The following is a 15,740-nucleotide window of genomic DNA, read 5'->3' on the forward strand; positions in this document are numbered from 1 at the left end:
TATGCGTAAAAAGTATACCGAAGAAAAATGTGTACTTAAGACATTTATGTTCTTGGGGGTGTGGTGTGGATAAAGTGAAGGTAGAGTTGGAAATGTGTGTTGTTCCTGGGGGAATTTTACCATACCACCATACCATACTGATTCTTGTATCCCACAAATATCGACTATGAATCATTGCGGCTTACATAATATTAGAAATGATACAGAGGTATAGACTACATATTTGAATATGTTATAAATAGATCAGTGCAGTGAAGAGACTAGATGTGTTTTCAGTGCCTTCCTGAATTGGAAGTATGTGGTAAGTTGTCACAAGCTGCTCGGAAGTTCGTTCCAGACTTTGGGTCCTTGGAATTCATAGGTGGTCTCGAAGAGAGCTTTCCTCCAGACCTGGCATGGGGAGGCAAGTAGATTTGCACAGAGTCCCCCCCACCCCCACCCCAACACACACACAGAATTCTGCCCAGTTCCAGCATGAGGTCTTTCTCCCCCCTCCCCAGCAGAGATGGCATGGAAGAAGAAAGCAAACCACTACACATCAGGTCACTTCCTCCTCCTCTGCTGGTTTAGACCAGATGTTTATTACATTACATTACATTAGTATTTATGAATTGCTAATAGGCTCCAGAAGTTCAATGTGATTTAAAATTTAGAAGAGCCTGGCCATATCCAGAAATTACATTATTTCACTAGGGTTCATGACACCGATAACTTGGTTTGTGTTCGTGTAGGTGTATGATTATGGCATATGGATTGGAGAGAAGACTGGCTATATCTGGTGCTGTCTCAAGGAGTCTTGCACAGGAATCAGGGTCCTCCAGTAGAACCTTTTAGAGTGTTGCCTTGCATTTGTACATGTCTTTGTCATGCTGACTGTTGTCATGCGGGATCTTGCCAGTCACCATTTTTCCATGGCGCTTAATGGTTACACGTTACTGGTGCTCTCAGGTCAGGTGTAGGACTAAGCATCAAAGCAATGCCCCACTTAAGGGTTTCTCCCTCCTGGCTAGCTAGTTGGAATCCTTTTGTTTGCAGTGAGGGAAGAGAGGAGCTGCAACTATTATGGTTTTTTATTCTGTTTCACAGCAACCCAATTAGCTGGTCCCAGGGTTTAAATGCATCTACCTATGTTTTGAGCTCCACACTAGAGAGCTGCACGGGAACAGGGACGACAGGGATCCCACGGGGATGCCATCTCGGGTCACTGGGATCCTGCGGGATTGGGGGTAGCGAGAGGCGAGAGCCTCCTCTTCTTTACCTACCTGCAGCACACACACACACGTAGCCGACCGGAAGTCTAACCCCCGACATCAGAAATGGCGTCGGAGAGAAGGCTCCACTCAATCACGTGCAGGGTAGCGGGCAGATCTCTTCCTGGCTGAAGAACACATAGCTGTCGCCTCTGGCCGGCTCGTGGGGGCTGTGCAGTCCTTCTCCTCCAAGTACCCGTGAGCAGTGGAAAGGCTGGTTGGAGATGGCATACTTGGGCGCTCCGTACAGCGGGGGAGTGGTGGTGGAGAGCAGCGCCTACCCCCCCCTGTCATCTTCAGAATGGTTCTGCCCACTGGAAGCCGAATGTGTTCATCAGAGCCTTGCAGCCCTGCCGCACCCGTTCGCAGATGGACCAGCATGGCGGGATGGCCTGCTCCAGCACCATGCACACTAGGGCGTACATGGAGCAGAGGAAATACTTGAGCTCTGATGAGCAGTGCACCTTCACCAGCGGGTAGAACTGGTGCACCTCCAGGCTGGCATCTTCCTGGTTCTTGTGGCCCTGCAGTTCCAGTTAATTTCCAGGTACTGAAAAGGCACTAGAGAATTTGCCAGCCTGAAACCCAACCATACTTGGTTTGTTTGGGCTTTTACTGCTTTATTTTGGTGATGCCAGTTATGAAAAAATATATAGGGCCAAGATGGTCTGGTTGTAGGTGATGTCCATGCACAGGGGGATGGAGATGGGCTGGTAGAAGTCATGGTCCTGGATGGAGATGCCCCTTTCCCCAAGGAACTGGCATGCCACCCAATAGTTCAGGAAGGGCAGCAGTAGAGAGGCTGGACGGTGCTAGACGCTGGGGACAGGCATAGTGGTGAATCAGAGCAAAAAAATTACTGCAAAAAAAGAAAAAACAAAACAAAACTTGGGGGGAGAAATCCTCAATGCTGTGTCTTGTGGAGACCAAATGGATCCGCTGTGCAAAGAAAGTTTTCAGGACACAAGCTCATGGGCACTCAGTATTTCCAAATAGGCCCTGCACACTGAACGTGACTGATGCAAAGCCTTTCTTCTGACATCAGGGGAAGACTTCCAGTCGGATACATGTTCGTGCTGTAGGCAGGAAAAGAAGACTAGCCTCTCGGCACGAGCTGCCTCCAACCCCTGCTGTTATCTGGACGCAAACGCAGGACACAGAAGGAGTTGAATGTGGGAAGGAAATGCAGGACACAGAAGGGGGGAGGGAGTGTGTTTTTGGACACAGAAATTCAAGGCATGAACTTGGGAGAGAGGATGGAGGAAGGTAGGCAAAGAGATGCTGAGGTGGGGGAGGGAATAGAAAGGGAGAATTGGGTGAGGGTGTGTCAGTGAGAGGGAACGAGATGATTGTGTACATGGGGAATGGAAGAAAGGAGAATTTTTGGTCATAGGGAAGGAGTGAGGTACAGAGGAGAGGGAGAAATGTGGTGGAAAGGGAACAGTGGGACAGATTGAAAGGGATGCGAGAGGGAGGAATGTTGGACATAGTGGTGAAGGGAATGAAGGGATAGATCTGGCATGGTGCTGGAGAAATGTTGGGCATTGGGTTGGTGGGCAGGGGCGAAAGATGCTGCACATGGTCTGGGGGGTGAGAGCGGGCTAAATGCTGGACCAGGAGGAACCAATGGACAGCAACAGAAGAATTTACAGAAGATGGGAAAGCAGAAAAAAGAAACTGGGACCAACTTCATGGAAAAATAAGTCTCCAGATAACAAAGGTAAAAAACTGAATGTTTTGACTAAAATATGTTAGCTTTGGGAAATTTATATAGCAGATGTCTTTGCATTGTGTTCAAAAGAAAAGGAAATGCATTTCTGGTTTTATTTCTACAGTGTTGAAGTACTTGCTGACCCTTGCTGTGGCTGGTAGGGATCACCAAGCACCGCCAGCAGAGGACCTCCTCTAGAGACGGCCAGAACTCCCCTCCACCAAGCACAGCAGTCGCTGGCAGCATCCATGAGCCACTGAGATGCCAGCATCTGTGACTCAGGGACACTACTACTGCCTGCCAAACTTGGCAAAAGGTATCCCCGGCCAACTGCAGAGGAAGTCCTCAGCTGACAGCTTGGGGGTCTTCATCAGCTGAGTATTTATATTTTATATTTACATTAGGGGCTCTGATAGAAACCTGTTTACAAAGTATGTATTCTTCCCAATTAATATTTCCAAATTAATAAAGTGTCTTTGCTTATTTGTAAATGGGTATCTACTAGAGCCTTTAATTCAGTAGCATAATTAAATGAAATAACTATTTCTGAAGTTTATAGAGACGGGCTGGGACGGAGGGAATTCCCCACGGGGACGGAGGAATTCCTTGTGGGGATGGGTGGGATCTCTGTCCCCATGCAACTCTCTATTCCACACATGCTTGTCTTTATGAGCTCATTTTTCTGCATAGAAGCCGATAACAGATAAAGACCCGCACAGTCCATCCAGTCTGCCCAACACAATACATTCATAGCATGTGCTCTGGAACTCCCACAAATGGTCAGCTATTAAATATCCTATGACACACTCAATGTGTACATACAGCATTTCACATTTTTTTTTTTTTTTTCAAACATGATGGCAGATAAAGGCCAAATGGCCCATCCACAGCATCCAATATCTCCTCCTCTCCCTAAGAAATCCTATGTGCCTGTCCCACATTTTCTTGAATTCATAGGGGTCCTTTTATCAAAGCGTGGTAGGGGTTTAACGTGTGTTAAATTGCCTGCCGCACTAGGTGCTAACGCTTCCATTGACGAGGCGTTAGTTTTTTGGCTTGCTGGGGGGGTTAGCGCATGATGAAATGTCCAATGCGCTAATCCCCTTAGCGCGCCTTGATAAAAGGAGCCCATAGTCTTTGTCTCTACCATTGCTGCTGGGAGACTATTCCATGCATCTACCATCCTTTCTGTAAAAAAGTATTTCCTTAGATTATGTGAAATGTGGGCGGAAGTGATCCAATGTCTCCAGCATAACTGATTTAATAGGTCAAGATATTATTCCTTGATTGAGATTCAGATGTGGCACCTATCAAAGCACAAATGTGTAAAGTCTATTGGTACTTTTCAGCCAGGGACTTCATATCAATTTTCAAAGGGAAACTTTTACCCTTTAAAATTGATCTGGGAAAAGTGAGCACACTTATGTGCACTAGTTGTTTAGATGTCTTTTTCATGAAAACTTTCATATTGCTTGTGGGATATCAAAAAGCATACTTGCACCAGGACCACCGCCCCCGTACACAGTATGTTTGGTGCATACAACCTTGTTTTAGGTACAGAAATACTTTGGAAAATTGCTCTTAAAGCTAGTACCTGAAGTTAAGAGTTTAATTGGAAAATGCCTCTTGTAAGCGATTTGAAACTTAAAATAGGGTAGGGGAAGGAGAGGGGGGTAGACGATACCTTAAATTGACAGCTTTCTTAAAATGAATGCTTTTGAGACTAAAAAGGTACTTTCCATAGTCAAGTTCATGAACCTATAGAACATAATAATTCTTACTAATTTGTTTACCTTTTAACAAATTTTAATGTGAGTAGGTAAATGTGAAACTGTCTTTATACACTAAAATATGCTGAGATGGCAGCATTGTGAACATTTTTGGATTTTGAATATCAGCTTTTGTCAAGACCACGGTCTGCTTTTAGGCGACTTACTATGCCTTAATTTGAATGTGCAAAAAGCAGATGACGTTCGTGCCACTTTCTATGCCATATTGCTGACATGTGCAAGTAGAGAGTAGCAGATACATAGTGTAGCAAGCTAGTCAAATTTTCCCTGAAGCTAGATTTCATCTAAGTCTCACACTACAATCAATGGTAATCAAAAAGCAAAAATTCCAGCTAGGCTACGTCAATCTATTCTTATAACCTTTAGATCTTCCTAGTTTTACAGAATAATCTATAAAATCTTCATCATACATAAACTGCATGGGCTGAAATGCACTTGGTGACATAACCAAGTTTTCACCTTTGCTGGCATTTGGAAGATTGGGAGTGGGGTGGGGGGAAGGGTGCTGTTGCTCACTCCTTAGAAGCCCAGAGAAGAACAAGCAGTAACTTTTGTTTGATGTGTCAAATTGAGACTTGTACACATTCCATGACATCTTTGTATGGATGGCCATGTATGTACTTGTGTTGGCACAGGCACAAGGAGCATAATAGAGACATTTAAGCCTTTGGATAAACAGTGACAGCGTCGTATCCCTCAGGTGGCTTCATGCGGGCCCTTGCGTGGTTTTCACAGTACAGCTGCCCCTCCACAAAGAAGTAGCCCTTCTGCTTCAGGTTCAGATTGCAGTCTGCACACACGAAGCACTCTGGGTGGCGGTACTTGTCACGGGCTTTCACCACTGCACCACTATGTACAAAACAAAGCATGAAATGAGATTCCAGAGTAAGAACTGTCAGCAAAGCTTTAACAAAACTGAAAAACAATCCAAGATAGAGAAAGTAAAGAAAAAAAATAAAGAAACTAATCCTTGAGGAAAAAAAACAGTGAACTTTTACAAAGCCGCACTGCGTCCAATAATTCACAGTCTGGAGGCATTTTAACAACTTTAAACTGTTTTTTTGTCATCTGCAAATTTAATCACATCACTCATTGTTCCAATTTCCAGATCATTTATAAATAAGTTAAATAGCATCAGTCCCAGAATTGATTCCTGCAGCACTCCATTATTTACCCTCCTCCATTAAGAATAATGGCCATTTAACCCTATCCTCTGTTTTCTATCTAATACCCAATTCTTAATCCACAACTGAACATTGTCTCCTATCCCATGACTCTAATTTTCTCAGGAGCTTCTCATGAGGAACTTTGTCATTCACCCTGAAATGCCACCCAGTCAACGCACCTATGCCACTTAATCTCACCAGATGCTACTTAGTACATATGTTTTATTGTCATGTCTATATTGTAATTTATGTAAACTATGTCATCTCTGCTGTGTCTGGATTATTATGGATGTACTTTGTAACACGTTCTGGGCTCCTTTGGGAGGACTGGCTAAAAAAAAAAATAAAAAAAAATAAATAAAAATCTAGATTCACTACATTAACCCCAGCTCACCTTTATCAACATGTTTATTCACACCTTCAAAGAAGTCGAGCAAATTGGTGAGGCAAGATCACCCTTGGCTGAATCCATGCTGACTATCTCCCATTAAATTATGTTCATCTATATGTGCCACAATTTTATTTTTTATAATTGTTTCCACTGTTTTGCAAGACACTGAAGTCAGGCTTACTGGTCTGTAATTTCCTGGGTCTCCCCTGGAACCCTTTTTAAAAATTGGAGTAACATTGGCCACCCTCCAATCTTCAGGTACTACAGCCAATTTTAGCAGCAGGTCAACAATTTTCATGTTTGAGTTCTTTTAGTACCCTGGAATGTATACCATCCAGTCCAGGTGATTTATCACTTTTTAACTTGCCAATTTGGCTTAGTACTTCTTCCAGAGTCACCAAGATTTCTTTCAATTCCTCTTCCTCATCATCTTTAAAATCCATTTCTGGTTCAGGTAGATCTCTTACATATTTTTCCATAAAGACTGAAGCAAAGAATTTATTCAGTCTCTCTGCTATAACCTTATTCTCCACTGAGAGCCCTTTTTGCTCCTTGCAAGACTGCTGCTGGAGCCATTTTGATCCAGTAGCCATTTTGATGCAGGAGCTGGCATGGGCAGGAGTGGGTGGGGATTGCTTCTATCCCCACTAGTCACCAATGACATGATAAGAGTGGAAAGGGGGCTGCAATCAAGGTGTGGGTCTAGGCCATACTTTTTCTGGTTGGAGTGGAGAAGTAGCCTAGTTAGTGCAGCAGACTGATCTTGGGGAACTGGGTTCAGTTCCCACTACAGCTCCTTATGACCCTGGGAAAGTCACTTAACCCTCCATTGCCACAGGTACAAAAACTTACAGTAGACAGTGAGCCCACTAGAGAGAGTACCTGCATATAATGTGAACAGTGCTATTTATGTCTAGTAGCTGTTACTATAGAAATGAGTAGTAGTAGTAGTAGTAGTAGTAGCAGTAGCAGTAGTAGTGGTGGTGGTTCAGGGAGGAGAGGAGGGGAGTTTCAGCTGAAAAGGCACAGGCATTTTGGCCAAAATTGAAACAAGGTTGAACTCACATTTCAGGTTGTTACTGGCCCCCAAAGCCAAAACAATTTGGTTGGTCTCAATCCTTACTTTATTGCAGTGGAGTAGCCCAAGGGTGGACCTGGGTAGGCTGGGGCCCACCCAATTTGGACTCAATTCCACCCAAAATCGTGGCACTCTTGCTGTGGCTGCCCAGAAACCCTGCCAGCTGAAGACCCTCCCCCCCTCCTCTGGCAACCCTCTTTCAAGCAGCCACCAGAGCACTTGCCCTCTAGGAAATGCACAAACACTGAGAATGTGCAACCTGCCATCAGTAGCAACCACGCAGGTATATTGTGGATAACTGCTGCTTGGAAGAATGCCTGAGGAGGCTTTAGGGAGCCCCACCAGCTCAAGTATTTATTTGGGTTTATGGAGAGGGGGGTGTAAGAATTCCATGCCCATCCACTTTAGACTTGGGCCCATCTGCAACTGGGCATCTTGCTATGTCTCTGTTCTACTGAAAGTCATTGTAGCAGTTGCCAAAAAACTGCTCTAACTTGAAGTAAAGAACTGTATCAGGATTTACTTAGAGTTCTCCTATTTAAAACAAGTAAACAAAAACAAAAAACCAATACACTTACACAATCCCATTTCCACATTTATCACAAAGTGGCAGCTTCTGTACACCTCCTCCTGTTCCAGGGCCTTTTGTTACAGGCGCTCTTACGCTTCGTGTGCCAGCAGGACGATCTAGAAAATAAAAGCATATTCACATCAATAGCACTATCGAGAAACAGCTAACGCTCTAGTCCCCATTCTGCAGTGAATATTGGGATGTGCTGTTACCGCTGTGTATCTCACAAGAAAGCCCGATTCGCAAGTGCTTCTTTTCCATTCAGGATGAAATCAGGCCCATAGTGGCTACTACATTCCTCTCATGTTTAGAGTGTTCACTTCTACTTTTAAATTGTGACATAGATATTTGAATATTACTAAGGTTGATTTTCAAAATAATTTATGCATTTGCCCCACCCCCTTTTTACAAAACTGCGCAAGAGATTTTTATCGCTGGCCAGCACATTGAATGCTCTGCATTGTTCCGATGGTCATAGAGTTCCTATGAGCATCAGAGCAGCACAGATTATTCAGCGCGCCGGCTGGCGCTAACCACCTATTCTGCGGTTTTGTAAAAGGGGGTTAAGTTTGGAGCTAATTGCACAATTATTTTGACAAATTCAGGGCCAGCCAGTGCATAACTTTTTTGCAGGGTACCTCAGTGTCTGGCCAGAAGTTGTGTATTTAGGAGGTGAAAGATCAAGAGGCATTTCGAGGGGGGCGGGGTCAAAAGTTATGATCGCGCCAAGCATCAACCTATCCCTCTCGTTCTATTACAGGTTGCCTAACGATAACTATTTATATAGTTAAATTTATAGAATGTTGCCATCCATGAGTGTAAATGGCAGCCATACATATGGCACTATTCTATGATCTTAGTATGCAAATAGCTTAACATGTAAATTTAAGGAGGTGTTCAATGGGAAGGACAAGGGTTGGGCATAGGCCAGGGCAACATTTGCACATTTATTTACTTTACACAATATTGAAACAAAGGGGGCATTTTATAAACGGCACTGAAATTTTGAGCGCTGTTTATAGACTAGTGCTTAGAGACCATTTCTGTGCCAAAGTTGGGTACTGGTATTTATGCCAGCTGAAACCTGATATAAAAGCTTGCACCCAACTCTGTTTAATGGTGCAGAAATAGGGCTATTCTATAAACTAGTGCACAACTTTTAAGAACATCTTGGATAATTCTTTTGTAATCCGCTTTGAACTGCAAGGTAATGGCGGAATAGAAATCCCTAATGTAATGTAACATCCTTGCCACTCCCCTGGCCATGCCCCCTTTTGAGTTGCATATGTGATCCCCCTCCCCCAAAGTGTTCCTGCTTTGGGTGATTGTGACTGCCCTGAAAATCCTTTTTCCTAAGTAAGGATGCTGGAATGCCCCAGCCTGGTGGGTGGTTTTGGAAAGAGCCAGCCCATGTAGGCAGGGTCAGAAAGTAATACGAGAAGGGACCATTTGTGAGCACATTGTCTTTGGTTGCCCACCCCCGCCATGACCCTAGCTTCGATGGGGAAGTCCTGGGAGCCCACGATGGAAGATATTTACTATTCATGGTAGCCGAAGCACCTGCCATATGGCATAGGATGCCTGTGGAATGTTCCTGGCTTGAGAACAAGAAGTGTTTGAGGGAAAAAGACACCCCAGGTAGGAGGAGAAGTGGAAGTGGAAGTGGCAGGACAAGCCCTGTTCCAGGATGGGACAGAAACATTGAGGACTTTGAGGAGAAAAAGACTCTGGAATGTAAGGCAATAGGATGGTATTTACTATATGCTATTTTCTGACACTCTAGTCAGTGGCACAGTGAGGGTAGGAGACGCTCAAAGCGGTGGCACCCCCCCAAACCCTCCTCACCGCCCCCTGCTCCTTTCCAGTGTGAGCAGCTTCTTGGCTTTCCCTCTGACATCATGTCCTGGCCCTACAACCAGGAAATGATTTCAGAGGAGAGCCAGGCCGGCGCGAGCAGCAAGCTGGAGACGTTGCTCGCAGTGGCGAAGATTTAAAGAGGTATAGGGTAGGGAGAGAAGATGCAAGCATGGCATGGGGGCAGAGAGGTGCCTGCACCCTCCCCCTCCAAGACGGCATCCAGGGCAGTTCACCCCCCCTTACTACACCACTGACTCTACGGATCATACTGAGATTGAACTTGAACAAAACTGTTTTTCTTTCCTTTTTGAACTTTGATATTGAGGGGGAATAAGTCTGGAGATGAAATTACCATTTTAACAGTTTTGAACTGTATAGATCAAGTTATATCAATTGTGCTCATCATGTTTTTTAGTAAAGCAAGTTAAAGTTAAATCACTGAGACCGTTGACTGCTTATTTGATAAAAGTGAAATAACAGGTGCCCAGGAAAGAGTACCCTTTGGCCTACCAGGATTTAGCTCGGCCCCCAGCCTTGGTCTGCCCAACTCAAAAACTAAAACTCTGCTTTATAGATTCTGGTCAAGGTACCTTAGCTGAAGAACATAGCAGGTGCCCAGGACAACTGGAGAGAGGTCAGGGTTACACACGAGGAGATTTAGGTACACTGGGTTATATAATAGGGCACAAAAAGATCTGTGCTCAAATCTCAAATTATTATCAATTTACTGTAATAATTGAGTAGAGAACTTTGATGGTTAGTGCAGTGGGCTGAGAACCTGGAGGACTGGATTGGATTCCCACTGCAGCTCCTTGTAAACCCTAGCAAGTTACTTAATCTTCTGTTGCCTCAGATAGGAATACAGTGGTACCTTGGATTACGAGCATAATCTGTTCCAGGAGCATGCTCATAATCCAAAATGCTCGTTTATCAAAGCGAGTTTCCCCATAGGAAATAATGGAAACTCGCTTTGATATGCTCCCCCCCCCCCCGCGTGATCCGGCACCCCCGCCCGACCAACTTTAACTCACCCCCCGTCTGGCACCGGCACGAGAACCGCTCCGCCCCGCTCGCAAAGGCCCCCCGCTCGAATTGGCACCCCCCCACGAGAATAGGAACCCCCCCCGCCCGACCAACTTTAACTCACCCCCCCTTTGGCACCGGCACACAGTCCACAAGTGCCGGTGCCACTTGAAGATATTCTTCTTCCCAGTCTCTGCCGGCTTTGAGCATGCATCTGCGCATGCTCAAGCCCTTCTAATTCTCCCTCTCGCCGGGCAGGAGTGGTTCTCGTGGGAAGAAGATCTTCAAGCGGCACTGGCACTTGTGGGCTGCGTGCCGGTGCCAAAGGGGGGGTGAGTTAAAGTTGGTCGGGCGGGGGGTTCCTGTTCTTGCGGGGGGGGGGGGGGTGCCAATTCGAGTGGGAGGGGGCCATTTGCGAGCGGGGGGAGCGATGCCGGTTATCGGGGGGTGCTCGCAAATCGAGTCAACACTCAGTTTGCGAGACACGTTTTGCAAGAATGTTTTGCTCGTCTTGCAAAACACTCGCAAACCGAGGTTTGACTGTAATTAGATTGCAAGTAGATAATGACAAAGGGCCAAATTTTTCTCCATCCCTGCGGGAACTCATACCGTCTTGTCCCAGAGAGTTTTTTCCTGTCCTTGCCCTATTCCTGCAAGCTCTGTCCTCATCTGCACAAGCCTAAAATACTTTAAAATCATAAGTGTTTGAAGCTTGTGTGGTTAAGGCAGAGTTTACAGAATTGGGGCAGGGAGAGGGACAGAGAGAAAACTCACGGGAGCGTGACAGGAAAATTGAGTTCCTGCGGGGACAGGTAAAAAATTTGTCCCCATGCCATTCTCTAATTGTAAGCCCACTAGGGACAGAAAAAGTACCTGGATGGATTTAAACTAAGTGCTTTTATTTTTTGTTGAGTTGTATAATTACACAATTGGTGTTTTTTGCATGATGTTAGTATAATACTGCACAAGAAAAATTTAACAAGGTTTTATGGACCTATGATAATATTCATGCCCCAGTAAAGACACAAGCTATTTTTCCTACAATACAAAAAAAAAAATATATGGAAACTCAATGGACTAAATGTATAGCCCTCGATGGAGACTTTGTTTAACTTGTTTTGTTTTTAACCAACTTTTCAAACCACACTCGTGTCTAGAGAGGAGACAGCCAGGGGTTGCTGGGATCTACAGAATAATATCAACTCTACAGTACTCTGCCATGAAAAGGTCACAGGCAGTTTAGTGAGGTCATAATTGCCTGTCAACATCCATAACTGATAGCAAAATAGGTAGATTTACTTAAAACAGTACATATTCAAAAGCCTAAAGTGAGTAATATAGACAGAATATATCTGATTAAATATGATCTCATGTAAAGACACATTTAGTGCTTTGTTTGTACATGGACTGAGGGATTTAAGGGATTAGTGTCTTAGCTGCAAGCATAGTCTTACTTTGTCATTTAGTGTTTGTTGTATGATGAATCACTTTTTGCATTTTCATAAGTTTCTAATCGTAGAATCTAGTAAACTTACAGTTTTGCCCCTCTAAAGTATTTATTAGTTGTTTTTTTTTTTTTACACTGCTGCGGTAGAGGCTTCTACCACAGGCTGGCAAGGTAAATGCTCTGATGCTCATAGAATTCCTAAGAGCGTCAGAGCACTTAACTCGCTGACCTATAGTAGAAACTAGAGAATGATATGGGGGAATATAATTTGTCCCCATCACTGTCCCGTCCCTGCGACCACTGTCCCCACCCCGTCCCCGTCCCCACTGTCCCCGCAGCATCCATACAAGCCTCAGTACTGCAATATTTAGCTTATTCCTTCCTTATAAATCAATTTTTTGGCTTCTGAACTAGAGAAAGAGATGTTCAGCTGGTAGGGCTTTGTTTATAAATTTTTATCAACACAACTAATATACTACTTTATCCTAAAGAAAAGAAAAAAAAAAAGGAAATAAATATAATTTTTTTTTCTACCTTTGTTGTCTGGTTTCTGCTTTCTTCATCTTCTCATTCAATTCCTTCCATCCACTGTCTGTCTTCTCTCTGCATCTTCCATTTTCTCTGTTACTGTGCCTCTCCCTTCACCCCCCCACCAATTGGTCTAGCACCCATCTTCTTCCCTCCGCTCCCCCCATAGTCTGGTTTCTCTGTCTTCTTCCCTTTCAGGGTCTTCTGCCCACTCTGTCTTCCCCATTTCCCTTCAGCGTCTTCTCCCCATCACCACCTCACCGCCCTTCAGCACCCCTCGCATGGCCCGAGAATCTCCTTCTCTCCCCCTTACCTTCGTGGCGCATTAGTAAAGTAACTTGCTTAAGCCAACCGAGCCTGCCTGCTGTCGCGTGTGTGTGGGCGGAAGCTTCTCCTCTGACGCAACCAGAAGTTGCTTCAGAGAAGAAGCTTCCACTCACACACAAGCGACTGCAGGCAGGCTTGGCTGGCTTGAGCAAGTTATTTTACTAACATTCCGGGAGGGAGGGAGACTCGGCCGGCGGGAAGGAGGGAGGGGGGCTGCGTGCGATCAGTGACCACGCACGTTCCCTCTCTCAACTGCGGGGACAAGGCCATTCACCACTCCATGGGGCGATGGATGGCCTTGTCCCCATGCATGCAGTGAGCACTTCTCCCCCGTCCATTTCAGCGGGTTAGCCATGGGTAACAGCCACTGTGTCATTCTCTAGTAGAAACATCTACCGCTGTTTAGTAAAAGGAGCCCTTAATGTTTTATTCTAGATGGACAAAACCTTGATATCAAGGTATTAGCTGCACTTGGGACTGGTCCCAGCCTAGTCATTGCCAATCTAATTGTCAAACAAGGTGTGTTCTAGATATCTATCTATATTATATACAGTATATATTTTAAATAAGACTGCATACAAAGTAACCAGCCCTGGATTAACCATTAAGCAAAATAAGCACTTGCTTGGGGCACCAAGGCAAGTGAGGGGGCCCCATAGTGTTTTCCTCTAGCTATCATGCTCTTAACTGTTTCACTGCCATCTGCCACACCCATTATCCAACAAGAATTTCAGTGTTTTTCTAATTATAAAAATACATGTTTTCTTTCTTACAATAATGATATTTCTCAGGACTTAGAGTCTTAATGTCTTGTCAGTTAAACAATGGAAATGCAGTTGGTCTTAATCTGGCCCTGAGTGTAACACCTAAAGGGCCACATGCAATCTCTTCAGCCATTTGTATATGATGGTCTGAAATTCAGGACAGAGACTTGGATATAAACATTCTCTAACCAGATTCATCGTCGACCATGTCCTGGAGAACTCGGAAGGAACCTGACTGACGAGGCTGACTTGCTTGTTCTGGGGTATTGTGAAGCATTTTGTATACATCAGACTGGGGCACCGAAGGAGGAACAGGTTCGCTGCAATATGCAAGAAAGAAAAAGAAGGTAAGAATGTTTCACATAAATAGTAGTGTTTGTAATGTCCTTAACTAAATTATTTAATTTACTTATCAGCATCCTAATGTAAGAATGTAAGAAACTGATATTATATACACACTAACATTTTATAATATCTCTGTCAACCCATAGAAATATAGGAGAAACCTTTTATCTTAACTGAAATGTATTTACTTGGTAGCCTGAGGAATAAAAAAACCAGTGTGTAAAAAATGATAGTAAAACATTGCAGAATTTTGATTAAGCGGCTATGATATAAAAGCTATAGAATAGGCTTGTCTTGGTATGTATATACAGCAGGATGGTACGAGCACACAGGCAAAAGGAAAAACATTCTTGTCCCAGGAAAGGAGGGGGGGGGGGGTGGGAGATAGAAAAAGTAAGCAGGTTTAGAAAACTTGCTCCAAGGTTTGCATTGGCTCCAAGGAATCAAACCTGTAATGCTTAGGCTCCATAGCAGTCTCCCTGGCTCTCGCTTGCAGATGTCAAACTTGAGTCATCACTTGTTTTGGAGAATGTGCTATATAAGAGGTAGCGAAACCTCCCTGCAACAGTTGCTCCCTTTCACCTTGCCTCGGTGAAAGAAGCAATACTCATTCCCCCCCCACTAGTGTTCCTCCAGATAGAGAATGGTACAGGGTTGGGTACCCATAGATAACTGCAGGACAGGGACAAACTGTGTTCTTGTGTCATTCTGAGACTAGCTTTAAATAGGTTGTTCCAACTAGATGGAACAGCATCTATAAAATGCTAGCATCAATAAGTAAAAAGTTACATCTTAGAGAACTGGCAACTAAATTCAATGTTAACCCCCACCCCCCAAACTGCAGAAGTTGCTTTTGGATTTAAATGAACTATTGTTAAATGACATCATTTGTGTCTTGTCCACCTTTGATATGTCATCAAGAGTCTTCCCCACTGGTCAGACTCCTACCATCTGCAATATCCTTCCATTATATGCCCAGTTGCTTAAGCATCTTACTGTTACTGCAACAGATTCATCCATTGTTGCAGGCATCAAGGAGCATTTGAAACATTTACTAGACACTTATTTTTTCTGTTCATTCAGTACATACACAGCATTGGTTCTCTTTGCTCAGATCTGAAAGAATCCAATTATCTCTCCATATGATGTAAAAACAGACAACCAAATCTTTGGGAAGGTTGTACCAAAACCAGATCAAAATGGAAGGCTCTATTTGTGATTTACAAACAGTTGTACAGCATATTGTCCCCTTTTATACTTTAATAATTAAATATAAAATCATAAATGTTTGAGGCTTGTGAAGATAAGGACAGAGTACACAGGGACAGAGCTCATGGGGACAGGGACAAACTTTTTTCCAGTCCCCGCAATGTCTCCAAAGCTCATATAATAATCTGTCAGGCAATCTGAGATTAGACATTTACCTTCCAAATACAGATCAACAGAAGGTAACAGTAAAAGATAGAGCTCCTTTAAGACATTGCTGCTCTGG

At 44.1% G+C, this 15,740-nt stretch overlaps 1 protein-coding gene across 3 annotated transcripts in view; it reads right to left on the reverse strand.

Annotated features, from left to right (window-relative positions):
- Positions 1–4,556: 4,556 nt before the first annotated feature.
- PDLIM3 (PDZ and LIM domain 3) overlaps positions 4,557–15,740 on the reverse strand; it is a 110,343-nt gene continuing 99,159 nt past the window's right edge. For all 3 annotated transcript variants that reach the window (XM_033943706.1, XM_033943719.1, XM_033943714.1), the window contains 3 exons: positions 14,093–14,223; positions 7,965–8,073; positions 4,557–5,600 (listed from right to left, as the gene is read on the reverse strand). In XM_033943706.1, coding sequence (XP_033799597.1) covers positions 5,411–5,600; positions 7,965–8,073; positions 14,093–14,223 — 430 coding nt within the window. In that variant the 3' untranslated portion in view covers positions 4,557–5,410. The remainder of the gene's footprint in view (positions 5,601–7,964; positions 8,074–14,092; positions 14,224–15,740) is intronic.

Source organism: Geotrypetes seraphini, chromosome 1 (assembly GCF_902459505.1).
Source record: "Geotrypetes seraphini chromosome 1, aGeoSer1.1, whole genome shotgun sequence".
Lineage (NCBI taxonomy): Eukaryota > Metazoa > Chordata > Amphibia > Gymnophiona > Dermophiidae > Geotrypetes > Geotrypetes seraphini.